General features: G+C 43.6%; 2 protein-coding genes across 6 annotated transcripts in view; one reads left to right on the forward strand and one right to left on the reverse strand.

The window, feature by feature from the left end:
* LOC143115210 (protein bicaudal D homolog 2) overlaps nt 1-6,902 on the reverse strand; it is a 32,042-nt gene extending 25,140 nt beyond the window's left edge. The window contains exons 1-2 of one of the 3 annotated variants that reach the window (XM_076277153.1): nt 6,629-6,902; nt 2,893-3,230 (exon numbers count right to left, since the gene is read on the reverse strand). In XM_076277153.1, coding sequence (XP_076133268.1) covers nt 2,893-3,159 — 267 coding nt within the window. In that variant the 5' untranslated portion in view covers nt 3,160-3,230; nt 6,629-6,902. Of the gene's footprint in view, nt 1-2,892; nt 3,231-6,140; nt 6,503-6,628 lie in introns of those variants that run through there. The other 2 variants (XM_076277155.1, XM_076277154.1) reach the window with 2 other exon arrangements.
* A 254-nt stretch (nt 6,903-7,156) lies between these two features.
* Nucleotides 7,157-12,926, forward strand: apex2 (APEX nuclease (apurinic/apyrimidinic endonuclease) 2). 3 transcript variants are annotated; one of them, XM_076276112.1, is made up of 6 exons: nt 7,157-7,390; nt 7,468-7,551; nt 7,861-8,041; nt 8,961-9,104; nt 11,043-11,112; nt 11,411-12,926. In XM_076276112.1, exons 1-6 carry the CDS (start codon nt 7,279-7,281, stop codon nt 12,557-12,559), a joined length of 1,740 nt encoding a protein of 579 aa, XP_076132227.1. In that variant the 5' UTR covers nt 7,157-7,278; the 3' UTR covers nt 12,560-12,926. The 3 variants fall into 3 exon arrangements, with proteins under 3 accessions (XP_076132227.1, XP_076132226.1, XP_076132228.1); XM_076276111.1 differs by having other exon boundaries at nt 7,157-7,347; XM_076276113.1 differs by lacking the exon at nt 8,961-9,104 and having other exon boundaries at nt 7,157-7,347.
* Nucleotides 12,927-13,975: the final 1,049 nt, after the last annotated feature.

Consider the following 13,975-nt stretch of genomic DNA (forward strand, 5'->3'; position numbering starts at 1 on the left):
TAGCTAGGATGACCAGACAACGCTATGTCAAACCTCGCTTTATCACTTATCTTGGATGTCTTAATTCTGCCTTTGTGAAATACCCCTCTGGAAGAGGAACAGTTTAAAAACAAACACCTCTCTTCTACCTCTAGGGCAGGAACCAGTTAAACTGGGTCACAGACAACATGGACACACAGACAGACACATCGAGGGATGCTTGCTGCAGACAGCTACTTTGGGTCAGTCTGTTAGCAAGAGGCAAACAGACCCAAAGGTGATGCAGCTATTCCAGTAATCTTTGTGTGTGTGGGGGCTGTGTGTGTAAATGTGTTTATATGCGAGCATGAGAGTGTGTGTGTGTGTGTGTATGTATGTGTTTGTGTGTGTGTGTGTGTGTGTGTGTGAGAACTCTGATGAGGGTAGAGTGCATTAGACTTTCAGAGAACTCCGGAAAAGGAAAGTAATCATCTCTGCCAGTAATGCTGCCTCTGTGTGTGTGTGCATGCGCGTACGTGTGTGTGGGCAGTGTCCATCATCAGACCTGGACCACAGGCACACTCTCCCAGCGTCCTGTTCGGAAGGCGTGTGACCTATCTTGTGCATTCCCTCACAAAACAGTACAAATCTGCTGCCGTTTGGCTCTCTCAAGGTCCCCTGCTCAAATTCCGATGACACAGTCAGTGACAGGTGGATGTTTTGGATGCCTGGTAGTCAGTCTGTCCCCGACGCTGCATGAGAGATCTGGAGGGTTCGCTGGTATTCCACTCAAGCAGCCAGACACCCAGAAGGCAGCCAAGAGATCACAGACTCAGCGCAGGATTTGGGGAGTCATTCCAAGTTGGGGGGTCATCGAGAAGTGACGTACTGTCTGTAATGACTGACAGCTTGCACCTAGGTTAGATGGAACGGTTTTATGCTTGGCATGTATGCTGGGCACCTTCTACTACATTGAAGGGAAGAATCACTTCCTTTGCATACCACAAGATCATAACACATGGTATTTGTGGTAAAACATCTCACACAATCCTTTAATATCATATACCAGTTAGTCTCTGTTTACATTAGATTTCAAAGAGTTTGTATATGAGTGAGTGTCCAGTAAGAAAGAATGAGTGAGTGTGTGAACGAGAATGAGAGACAGAGATGGTGCGACATGTCATATTGAAATGTGCAAAACCAATTGCATATTTACATGCCCCATATTAGCACTTTGTAAACATAACTACCAAGTCAGTAAATGCAGCACCAACATCCTTCTGCAGTTAACCTTCACATGGCATGACTGCTGTGCTGTAGTCTAGAGGACACATATCTGCTGACTGAGCAAAGCATTTCAGTCAGTCGCCCTCCACAACACAAACAAACCAACGGCGGCCCGGGCATGTGCTCACACGGTCCACACGAACCACACAGAAACGCCCCCCCCCCCCCCCCCCCCCCCCGCACGCTATATCCACACGCACAATGCTATTCTGCCTTTTAGCTCAGCCACTGTACTATACAAATCATATGCTTGTTGGTCCATTTCAGTTGCAGGTGGCAATATGCAGGAGTGATTAAAGATGGAAAATAGGCAAATTAAAAGAGATTTTAAAGTTACCTTAACTCTTCGGAAGTGGTGGCTTCAGCATTCTGGCTCTGGCCTAGGGGGAGGGGGGGCACTACACTAGCAATGCCAGCCCCAAGAGAATAAGCTACTCATGGGGTCTGTTCAGGCGTTTTTTCCTGACTGACTTCCAGTCTTTGACGAGTTCCACTTCGGTCTACTGGAATCTCTGAGCCTAACAGCTGACTTGTCACAAGAAACAGCTGACCAGACCCTCATAGGCTGTTTGTGTGTAACATTCCACTCAAGCTAAATTCAGAATATTAGCCTATTCTCTTAGAAAGATGGCTATTATTTCAAATACACACACGGGAGCACAAACCCAATTACAGATGAAAAATAACCACACAAAAAAATTATATAATCATCTACGTATAATCTGGTTCAAATTAGAACTGAAGACTCAAGTTTTTCCGTCTCCCTTGTTATTCTTCAGACTACCCCAGAGTAGATGTGCCTATATACATACATCTTTCCTGTTGGGATTTCTATGTGTTTGAACGGCTGATCCCCTGGATTTATATGTGATGACATGCAAAGGCTCAATGTCTCGATACAAAAAATGGTCAGGGACATTTTTTTCCCCCCTGCACTTTCTTTCACCACATTATCCTCTAAAAGTCAACCAGAGAAAATCAGATCTCACTGCATGACCTATATATTCAGAGGAACATAGTTATCTAACCTTTACCATCATCAAAATGAGACAAAGGGAAGGGAACGTAAGAGGGTGAGAGACAGCTTAACAGTTTTTCCTTGCTTCGAGGCCAGTGAGATTATTCACGGTCTGCATAGCACCAGCAGACATATCGTGAGTGGTTCTGAAATCCCCCACATCCCTCTGTGTGTGTGTGTGTGTGTGTGTGTGTGTGTCCTACTGACAAGAGATGTCAGCCCAAAGGTGTGACAGCCTTATCTCAGAGGACAAGAAGAAAGAAAAAGAGAGAGTGTGTGTGTGTGAGAGAGAGAGAAAGAGACAATGTGTGTGTGTGTGTGTGTGTGTGTGTGTGTATGTGTATGTGTTTGTGTGTGTAACTTCAGCTGGTCTGAGAGTCTCATGTTAACACACTGTAGTGATAGCACCTGATAGTGACGACAACCTGCACACAAATGAGTAGTGACTCTGTAACTAGCCAGCGAGGCTTACCTACATTGATAAGATTCAAGAATAGATAAGATAAGGAAAACTTTCATGGTACAGGAACCACAATCCCACCTCACAATCCCGCCCTACTCCTACTACTAGAGAGGCTGCAGGAGGTGCGTAGCCTCCTCCTCTGCACCGTCCCTGGCCCGCGACTCACCTCCCGCAGCTGCTGCAGCTCCTGCTTGAGGGCCTCCTGCTCCTCCTCCAGCTGGCTGTTGCGGCTCTTGACGGCGGCGCTCTCCTCCAAGACGGCCAGGCCATAGCGAGCCGCCTGCAGCTTCTCCTCGTTGGCCTCCTGGAGCTCCAGCGTCAGCCTCGCCACTGCCGTTCTGAGGTCGACCGGGCCGCCGACCTCCATCTCCACACCCATCCCGCCCTCGTCCTCTCCTTCGTCTTCCAGCATCCTGGCTCTCTCTTCCTCCATCCGCTGCCTCCTCTTCCTCCTCTACGGAAGGTTCTGGATGAGAGTTCCTCAAGCCTGGTTCTTCATGCCTCCTGAGCAAAATGAGAAAGGAGCATCTCTATTATTATGCCATTATCATAGCAGCACCTTGACCTTTCAAATCTAATCCGACTTTCAATGTCAATGTGTTCTCAGTAGCAGAAGTCAGCTGTACTATGGAATGAATGCAATATAATGCATGGCATGTTGGCTTACCTAACGGCTGAAGAAGCAGTTAGCACAAAAATACCACCTTTCTATTTCCACGTGAAAATTAAGACTACCACCCACCAACAGACAGCATTGGGCAACAATGGGTACAAATAAGGGGTATCTTGTTGGTATCATATACTCTAATATTCTTGCGATCAGTTTTGTTCAGATGGTGAACAAATGGCTTCTCCCTGGAACGTCATTGAGTTCTAATAGGATTACAAAGGAGAAGGGCCGGCCTAAATGGCCATCTCAAAGTAAAAGTGATAGTCAGTCAGTGTGGCCTCTTAATCCCCAACATCTCATTCACACAGTAGCTATGGGGCAGGACACTAGGAACAGAGAAGGGAGGGAATCATAGCAGGCCCCTATGGGATAGATATTTCATTATCACAACAAGATCTATCCGTAGGGACATACTGTCACATATAGATGAATGGGGAGAGGCATGCAGGAGGGGCTCAGCGTTCAGGGTTAAGAGGTATAATCGGAGATGTGATGCTGGAAAACGCAACTTGAAAAAAAGAGATTTTAAAAGTATACAACCGAAGAAATCCCACCCCTGCCCTCCAGCTACTCCTCCCCTCAGCAGCACTCGAACGCTCAGCGCGACTTTGACAGGAGCAGCATTTCTGAGTACCGAGAGCTTTTTTGACTCGGTGATATTTTTTGTTTTGATGACAAAGCATTTTATTAACTGGCTGCGATCGGGTTGTAATGAAGATTTCAGGAAATATATAGCACAAAAAAAGGCTTCAGAAACTATCTCCTACCTACCCTACCTTTAAAACCTCATGAAGTAATCAGATCACACACACACACTCAGACAGGGGGAGATTCTGAAGGATTGTACAGATACACAACTATTTAGTATCCAAGTAGGCAGTTGTTCACAAAACATGTGGCCTAGTCCAGAATAAAGTAAAGAATATACATCATGTTTTATCTTACCGCCTGAGTCTGACAACTAAATCCATGGACTGTTTGGGCTACATACAGGTCAATCTAATTTATAATTCTAACTATAACAATTATAACCTCACAGGACAAACAAGGCCTGAAATAAAGGCCTGGACAAATGGACTGTGGCTCATCACTAATTCCCTATGGAATGTAATTATGAGAGCTTAGCAACGGACGGCTAATCTTGCATGTAGCAAAAGCGCCAACGAGACCCCAGTCATCCCATCAGGGCCACGGACAGCGGGATTTGGTTTAACGTTATCAGATTAGCAGAGTTTTGGTCACTTTCCCTGAAGTCCTGTCAGCCTTTAATAACACAGTGTTTGAGATGCAACATGCCGAAGCCTGTAGTTCTGCTGCCGTTCTCTAGGCCTCTGTAGTCTGTTAAGAACGGATGCTGTGCTTGTCCTCTCCTTAGAGGGCTAGACCAAACAAATCCAAGGGTACAGTGCACAAAAATTTGAAAACATGGATATGAGTAATCAGATGTAACAACTATCACACCTATGAACGCAACATTAAAATATCACCACATTTTAGTAAAACTTCCAGTAGTGATTTCAGTCATGGCATAACCCTTTGACACCACTGATCAGTACTTGACACCACTTACGCCAGGGGTCTCAAACTACAAGTACCAGTAGCTCACCACCTACTTCTGAGTAGGTCTCCAAAAGGTTCAAAGAACATATAAATCTAGTCTCTTTAAACATGTGAAATCCCTATCAAATCAAATATAAAGACATCCTGCCTCCCTCTCATACAAAATGATTATTTACCAAATAAACAATTATGCTGCTCCCTGGTAGTTTCAGTGATGTTGGTTTGGCATGAGGTGAATGTTAGCAGGCTACAAAGCACACACCAGACTATAGACAATATCCTCAATAAAAGTAAAAAATAGGCCTATGTTCATGAGGAAAGCTAACGTGTTTATTTTTCCACAAATGCAAATGACCAGTGCAAATGGCAGTCAATAAAAGATGTAACATCAATCCCCACTTCATCAAAGTCTACAGCAATTTTTCATATGACTTTCGAGCTACCAGTCAAGGCTGTTTCAGGTGGAGATCAGCTATTTGAATAGCCTACATGTTACTACTAATACAAAACATTAGTAGTTCTCTGCCACATTCATTTTGGCAAAGGGGGGAAAGGTTGGAGACCCCTGATTTACAAGAATTTCCTAGCCGTTGAAACTAAGAATTTGGGGTAACTCGTTCAACTAGATAGGCCTATACATGGTTGCTGCATCCGAACAAGTTGTCAGAAGACAGGTCACAAAATTTAAGTTGTAACATTATATGTTTCAAAAGATGACACCAGAGCAGATAATCCTCTGAAGTCAGTAATCAGTCGACTTCCGACTTCCGCCTATTAGAAACTGCCACCATATCACTCTCAGCAGAGATTCTCTCATGCACATGACACAGTGGTAAATTATGCTATTTAGCTTAACCAAAAGAGGGAACTCGTTAAACCAAAGCATCCTCGTTAATGTTGGCAGTGATGGGTGTAGGCTACATTTACAACCATATTTCAGCTAAGATCACTCGGCTAGCAGGACAACCGAAAGATATTTAGCTAGCTGCTAATGTTAGTTGAGAGCTGCCAAAACATGTTGTGATGCGGTCCAACAAAATAAGAAAGACGTTAACTCAGGGCAAACTTGATGTTCCTTACAAACGTAGCTACGGCTGATAATTCAATAGCTTTTCCAACAAAATGGCATTTTACACGAAATTATTGAGTAAACAAGAATAGTGTTGAGAGAGTTGTTAACTTACAAGTTGGTTAACTTCATAACTAGAGGACAGCTAACGTTCCCTCTATCTAATCTAACGTTAACGCAGACAGACTCCGAAAATGTCAAATCATCAACCCAGCTAACGTAACGTGATATACAAGCCTTAGCGCAATGCTAATTTGAACGGGCAGGAGGAAATGAGCAAACATGTCGTAATAAGTAGCGAAATCCCAGACGGTTCGCCAAACCTTTCACTCCTTGTGTCCGTTCATAAAGGTGGCTTCTCCGACTAGGTAGCTTGCTAACGTTATAGCTAGATTCAGAAGGTGCATGCTGACGAGAGGACCAGCCAGTCAGAGTTTGAAAATAGAATCTACGTTGTTAGCTAGAAAGTTACAATGGATATCAGCTTGAGGCAACATATACTCATTTTAGCAAGTGACACAAACTTAAAACTAAGTTACCTTAAAGTTGGTTGCATTATCCTTGTCCATTAACTTATCCTAAGAGCTAACAAGACATTCTTACCTTGTACTCAATTAAACCGGATTTTGCTGTCCAGGTTAAGTATCTCATCATCGTCCTCAATTTGTTAATATGAATAAAGCGCGCCCCAAGCTCCGTTGTCTTTTCACAACTCTCACCACTCTCTGGATTAGACCAAGACGTCAATTCGGTTTTAACATCAAGGCGTGTTGTTTGAAATCTTCAACTGTCCTCCCAGACTACAAACCGGTGAACGTCAGCTTTGAAAGTGTTGGCGCGCCGAAGTGCGGTCATTCAGTGAACGGCGCAGATCATCCGTGCATGGTCGCAGTAGGAAGGGTTAAAATGAAAATAAGCTGTTCCGCAAAAATCACTGGAATGAAGAGGAAATATATAGAACACGTGGAATTTCAAACATTTGACTACTTGATTTCGTCAAGCTCATCAATCTTTAGCTAGGCTTCGGTTAACGTTTTAGAATATTTTAATTGTATACTCCACACAATAGGCGGCGACAGAGCGTTCACAACCCCTACCAAAGTCTCTGGTCCTACTTCCGTTTCATTTTTCTGTACATTTGCTGTCTATGACATTTGCCCCTCAAGTGATCGCCATCAAGTGTGCAGATGAGTCCAGACACGTAAAAATGAAGATTGTGACTTGGAATATCAACGGTATACGGACATTTAAGAATGCAATCAAGAAAACACTGGATTCATTTGATGCTGAGATTATTTGTGTCCAAGAAACAAAAGTTACAAGTAAGAATCACCGCCATTCAGTCACGCGGACGCGGAACCCATGGTATGCATGAAGTTACTGTCAGCTTTAGAATGAATGCATGCATATCCGATTTACATGTGGCCGTTATTTTGTAACAGGGGACCTGCTTGATGAAAAAACAGCAATTGTAGAAGGGTATAACTCGTACTTCAGCTTCAGCAGAGGACGCAGTGGTTACTCAGGTGAACTGTGCCTTGGTTTGTATGTGTGTGTGTGTGTGTGTGTGTGTGTGTGTGTGTTTGTTTGTTTGTTTGTTTGTTTGTTTTGTCATTTGGGTTCTCAGTTGAATGACTATTAACTAGTCAGTTACATCTGAGGTTCAAAATGTGTTTTATATTTCCTTCTACAATGTAAAGTCTGAATTACCTGAACATAAGGATAATTTATTGCTACTGTCTGATATAACAAATACGTGCTTAATAGTTTTGCAATCTTGTCATTTGTCCAATTCTAATCCACCACATGCTGTCAATGATCCCTTGCTGTAAAAGGGGTGGCAACCTTTTGCAAGGACAGTGCCACTCCGTTTGCTTCAGAAGAAGGATTGACTGGCCTCTTGACCAACAATGGGGAAGCTGTTGGGTGCTATGGTGACCAGAAAGAGTTCTCCATTGAGGAGCTGCAGTTGCTTGACAATGAGGGGAGAGCTGTCATCACACAACATCAAATTAGGTAAAATAATCAATCCACTCAAAGCTCAAAACCATCAGTCAAAGCTGTCTGAGAAATGACTCTCTAAAATTATATGACATTGACATTGTAATCTTTATAGTATGATACAAAATATCGATTGAATTTAATTCAATGAGCTTTATTTGCATGGTTGTGCATTGTACAATATTGGCAAAGCATTAAGAAGAGTAAAATAAATAACAGCAGTAATAATGGTAATGTTAATAATAGTAATACTTATATGATTATCAATAGTAGTAATATGAATACTAATGAAACAAATTTAATGATTAGAGAAAAACTAAAGTATAGAAAAGAAGGGATCAATTCCTCTCACACATTTCTTGTCCAAATCTGTACACCTGAATATATACAATTAGATTAAAATCTTATAATTAAAAGATAGGGGACCCAAGTTCGGTGGCGATATAGGTAGCAGGAAGCTATTGAAATGGGCGAGACCTCTACAGTGAAGTGAAATTGATTAAACCAGTCACATGCAACCTAGCCTGGAAAGCCAGCCTGAACTTAGACCCACCCACAAAATTTGAGGTCGGGAAGTTCGGTCTGGACTTGTTCCGTTGAGAAGCAACTGTGCCTAAACCAGAGCTGTTCGGACCAATCAAATTGTCTGGGCGAGCTTTGTACGATGATTGACAGATGAGCAACAGTGTCTCGTCATCTGAGAACGCTTTAGTTGATTTTGTTTGCAACAACTCTGGCCACAGTGCACTATCGGCAGAACACGCTGTCAGACTTGCACCCATACATTGGTTAAGTGATCTCAGTAACACCTACACTCTCAACCTTTATGCTTGGCTATATTGAATTGCATGTCTATATTGTGTGTGTGTGCGCGTGTGTGTGTGTGCGCGCGTGTATGTGTGTGCGCGCGCGTGTGTGTGCATGCATGTGGCAGGGGTCCAGATGGACCACAGACACTGGCCGTTGTGAACGTGTACTGCCCTCGGGCTGACCCAGAGAAGCCAGAGCGCAAACTCTTCAAGCTGCAGTTCTACCAGCTGCTGCAGGCACGGGCTGAAGCACTGCTGGCATCTGGGTGGTAAGGCACTCTGGCCACTTACACTGGTGTATATGCATACAGATAGAATGAGTCACACTTTTTTTCATGATCATGGTCATCGTATGTACTGTAAGTAGCAAATTAGTCTCTTGCCAATGAGAAATAAGAAATAGGCTTATATTTAGGATCAGATTGAACATTCTGGACAGAATAATGTTGCCATGAATGGTGATTTAAGTGTAGTTGATGATTGCATAGCTACTAAAGCTTTAGTTGGTGATTACATAGCTACAGAAATCACTATCAAAATGTACAACAGCTGAGAAAAGGCGTAAAGCCCTCCTCAGTGCTTGTGATACCGTGAGGACAGGAGAAGGTTGTTTTAAAGGCCCCCTAAAGAGTTTTTTTTACCTTAAAAAATATTTCCAAAATCATTTAGATGGCACATTAACTCACTACATAATCTTCAGTGTCCCGCCGGCTGGAGGGTTACCCGCCTCCCCCACCTCCCCCCAATATTCTAAATCAATTGTATGCACCATATTGCTATGTAGCATAGTAATGTTATACACCATTTCAAAGCTTTGACTCTTGGGAATCCAAAAATGACAATCTGTATAGTGCTTTACATTCTCAGATTAATCTTATTATGTCTCAAGTAAATTTGATCCAAAATGCCCCCCTCCCCCTCCTTCGCTTTTGGTGCTACCCTGACTTCTGGATGCAGTGTAGCTGCAGCACAATAAGTAGATGCAACATATTGGGTACTGAAATATTCACAAGAATCCATAGAAATTGAATCTTCATGTTGTATTATCCAATATTAGTTGTACAGATGTATAGTCTATCTCATACACACCCATTGAACCCACAAAGTAAATGCAAAAATAGAGACTTTTTTGTAATTATTCCATATTTTGTGTAGTCAATCTATATCAGAACACCTGACATACAATCTAAATAATCCACAAGAAACCTCAAAGTGTTACCTTTCATCTGAGACCAGGATTATGCTTCTACACAAAGGGGTTCATGTGCAGTAAGCATTTAATTGTCAGTATGCATTTTGGATAACAAAAAGTCCTATAGGGAGTTTCCATAGGCATTTTACAAAACGCATGAGCATACCTTGGCAAATAATGGTCTAAAGCACTCATATTTTCATTCTATATTGATCTACTTTTGCACACAACTTCACAAGACCTGGTTCTATGGCTCAGTTGTGTTTCTAAGGGATATCAAGTGACCTAGAGGGCATTTTCCTACGAAAACTACAGGTTCTCAACTTTCTATAGAGGTCCAACATTTGATGGTAGGCCCCAAAAGATGTGGGAACAATGCCCTTGTAAATAGCCACAGTGCAATTTCAGGCAAAAACTTTTCAAAAAATGTTTTATTGAGATCAATGTGGTTAATAGGGCGAACGGCACTTCTGCCGCACTCTGAGCAGGTCTTATCGCTTGTAAAACAGCCATAAGAAGTTACTGTTCTGGTAGGAACACTGCCTCCCCTACGAAATCGAAATTACATTACATTACATTTAGCAGACACTTCTTGACCAAAGTGACTTACATATGTCAGCTATATTACAAGGGATCACATTGTCCCCGGAGCAACTTGGGGTTAAGTGCCTTGCTCAAGGGCACAACGGTGGAAGCCGGGAATTGAACCGACAACTTTCAGGCTACTGCACGCTAGCCCAGCTCCTTAACCACTACACTACCACCGCCCCCCGATGGAATAGAGCTGGAATAGAGCTGGAATAGAGCTGCTATGCTACCGGAATTCAGATCTCTTTCTACAGACTGCTGTCAGTGCATTGCCTCTATATTGTATCAGAGTTATGTTCATACTTTGCAAAAGATGTATTTTTAGTCTGCTTGTTATTTCGCTTTTCAACTGTAGGGGGACTCCGAGAGCAAATCTGCTGCTTTAAAAGCAAATTGCCTATCATTTCACTATTTTCTTTCTTTTTAGCCATGTGATTGTTTTGGGCGATATCAATACTTCCCACCGGCCCATAGACCACTGTGATCCTGATGACATTGTAAGTGCCTTAGCTTACTATCGAAGTATAGTATACCTTTAAGAATATAAATTGATGATGGGATAAATGCAGAGACCAAATTTCCCTCACGGGATCAAAAGAGTATATATACTTATACTTGATACAGCTAATGACTCTTTTGCAGAGTTACAATTTTCATTGTATTCATTTTTCTGAAATTGCTTCTTGCACATCTATCTGTCAATCTATGAAAATGACAGGTCATGCACTTCCTGTACGATGTTCGATAAATCCTGTCCGATTAATCCTGTCACGTACCTTTCCTCTCCATGCGCAGGACAATTTTGAGGACAACCCTGGCAGGAAGTGGCTTAATGGTTTCCTGTTTGGGGTCACAGAGGAGGAACAGGACGTCGGCTCAGATCATGATCCCGACTCCTCCAGGAAGCCGACCGAATGTGGCGGGAAGTTTGTCGACACCTTCCGATTCTTCCACCCGTCCCGTCCGCAAGCTTTCACCTGTTGGAACACGCTCACGGGAGCGCGGCAGACCAACTACGGCACGCGCATCGACTACATCTTTGGCAACCATGCCCTGGTCGAGACACACTTCGTAGAAGTGGACATCATGCCCGAGGTGGAGGGATCGGACCACTGTCCTGTCTGGGGACACTTGGGTTGCGAGGTTGTGCCCAGTGCCCGCTGTCCGCCTTTTTGCACACGCTACATGCCCGAGTTTGTGGGCAAGCAGCAGAAGCTCTCCCGCTTCCTGGTTAAGATGGCCGACCAGAAACCAAACGTGGTTGAGTCCAAAGAAGCCAAAGACACAACTCTTCCTGGCTCCCAGGAAACAGAGGAGATTCGAGAGAACCTGCACCCCCTCGGTTTGGGGTCCAGTGCCGGGAGGAAACGGGGGCCTGATGGGATAGCCGAGTCCTCCGCGCCAAAGGGGAAGAAGAGCAAAGTGGCAAAGGCAACACCAGCAAAACCTCAGGGAAGCCTTCTGGCCTTCTTCAAACCCAAAGGGCCTACTGCAGAACACAAACCAAAGATCTCCACTGAGCTCACGGGTAGGTCAAAGGACACCGCTGCAGAAAACTCCAACAGCCATGTAGGGAGGAATAGTGACTCCCCACTGGTGTCTGGACCTAATATGAACAATCCAAGTGGTAAGGGAGTATCTGACCAGAACAGTACGGTAGAGGTCAGTGGCCAGGAGCCAGACGAGGGTGGAGCGGCACCTCCGGTGGAGGGCGGGGCTTCAAAGAAAGAGGCATGCCTGCCTAGTTTCTGGAAGGCGGTCCTACGAGGTCCACCGCAGCCACCTCCCTGTAAGGTCCACAACGAGCCCTGCGTCCTGCGCACTGTGAAGAAGGCGGGGCCTACCATGGGCCGCCAGTTCTTTGTTTGCGCCAGACCACAAGGCCACGCCTCCAATCCCCAAGCCAGGTGCAACTTCTTTGCTTGGGTGGACAAAGGGAAGTAGATGGGGAATCCCAGAAATCCATAACGACTTACGTTTACTGTCACACAATCACACCATACTTGTGCAGGAGGTTTTAATATTGCTGTACTGCAGCAAATTATCTCATCATTCTATGAAAATACCTCCTGCTATCTGCTGCCACTGAAAATGATGTACAGGATGTACAGGTTAATATTCATCAGTTATTTGTTTTTGCATCAGTTCAGTCACATCGAGACTGTTTGAAAGCACTTGTGGTTTTATTTGCCAGCTATTTCTAATTTTTGTACAATACTGTAAGTAAAGACCTTAGAAACATACATTTTTAACTAACTACTTTTTTTTTATCTTCCAGTATTCATAAATAATAATAAATGAAACTAAATTATTCAGGTTATGCATGTTTTTTGTTTTACTCTCTGTGGTTGCCACCACTCATAACCACTAGATGGCGCCAATGTTAGTATTGTATGAGAGTCACAGATGGAGAGATGCCTATCTCTAGCTGAGTCAGTTTGAGTCAGTGGTGATGAAATGTTCTGGGTATTTCCCCACTGTACCTCCCACAACAGATGCAACTGTCATCATTAAAAGTCCTGTCCGGTGTGATCTCCAACATACGGCTCCCACACACAGTTGCGAGCGTTGCAGTGCTGGAAACGCATCCCGTTCACTTTACATGGGCTTACGTCATCCGTTGCTGAATTGTGGGTCCGTTGTGTCGCATTGCGCGTCGCTCGCGTTGAGAAGTTCAACTTTTGCTGGGATAACCCACTGGCATGCATTGACGGAATGCAACTGTGTGTGGAAGCCGATACTGCCAAAATGTATTGGCAAGAATATGAACATATTTGTACCACACAAAAGAGGGACCTCGAGGCCTAAAACAAAGTTAAATTAAGGGGTCTTAAAGGTGTAGTCAATGATTGCGCAGGAGGTCACATTTTGTTTATGTTTATATTTAAAATGATTAGATGTTTTTGTCCAAAACAACATACATTGCATTTTAACCAAGGACCAAAAGAAACACCAGAGAGGTAGCTCACCATTCCCTTCGATATTCCCAGAGAAACTTTCGTTGCTGTTGCTGCCCCCACATTGTTTGTTTCCCGTTTTCGGAGTCGGGTCTGCCTACAGATCCCACAGAATGGCTTGAAATCGTACGATCACTCATGCATCGTGTGTGAGGCAAACACAATTAACAGATCTCGTACTACCTCACACCACATACGCCTTTTCTCACGCTAATGTCTTTGCTTCCCCCGATGTATAATTTCATTATTAAGTACAAGTTGAGCTGTTGAAGGAATCTGTCCATTTTATACAGTTTACAGGTTAAACATGCACAAAACCGACTATGATATGTGTAGTGTTTGAAGATGGCTCAATGCTCTGCATCAAAAGGAGCGCACAAGTTCAAATTCATGCTTGGCATGG

Source organism: Alosa pseudoharengus, unplaced genomic scaffold (assembly GCF_046254945.1).
Source record: "Alosa pseudoharengus isolate Yale_2024_CS ecotype anadromous, Long Island Sound unplaced genomic scaffold, YU_APseudo_1.1 YU_APseudo_1.1_scf_9, whole genome shotgun sequence".
Lineage (NCBI taxonomy): Eukaryota > Metazoa > Chordata > Actinopteri > Clupeiformes > Clupeidae > Alosa > Alosa pseudoharengus.

Excerpts from the sequence above, each read along its gene's own strand:
- apex2 (XM_076276111.1), top strand. The coding sequence starts at position 7,173 with ATGACATTTGCCCCTCAAGTGATCGCCATCAAGTGTGCAGATGAGTCC. Across the intron at positions 7,348-7,467 it reads CCAAGAAACAAAAGTTACAA|GGGACCTGCTTGATGAAAAA; the intron begins GTAAGAATCACC and ends ATTTTGTAACAG. Across the intron at positions 11,113-11,410 it reads ACTGTGATCCTGATGACATT|GACAATTTTGAGGACAACCC; the intron begins GTAAGTGCCTTA and ends CTCCATGCGCAG.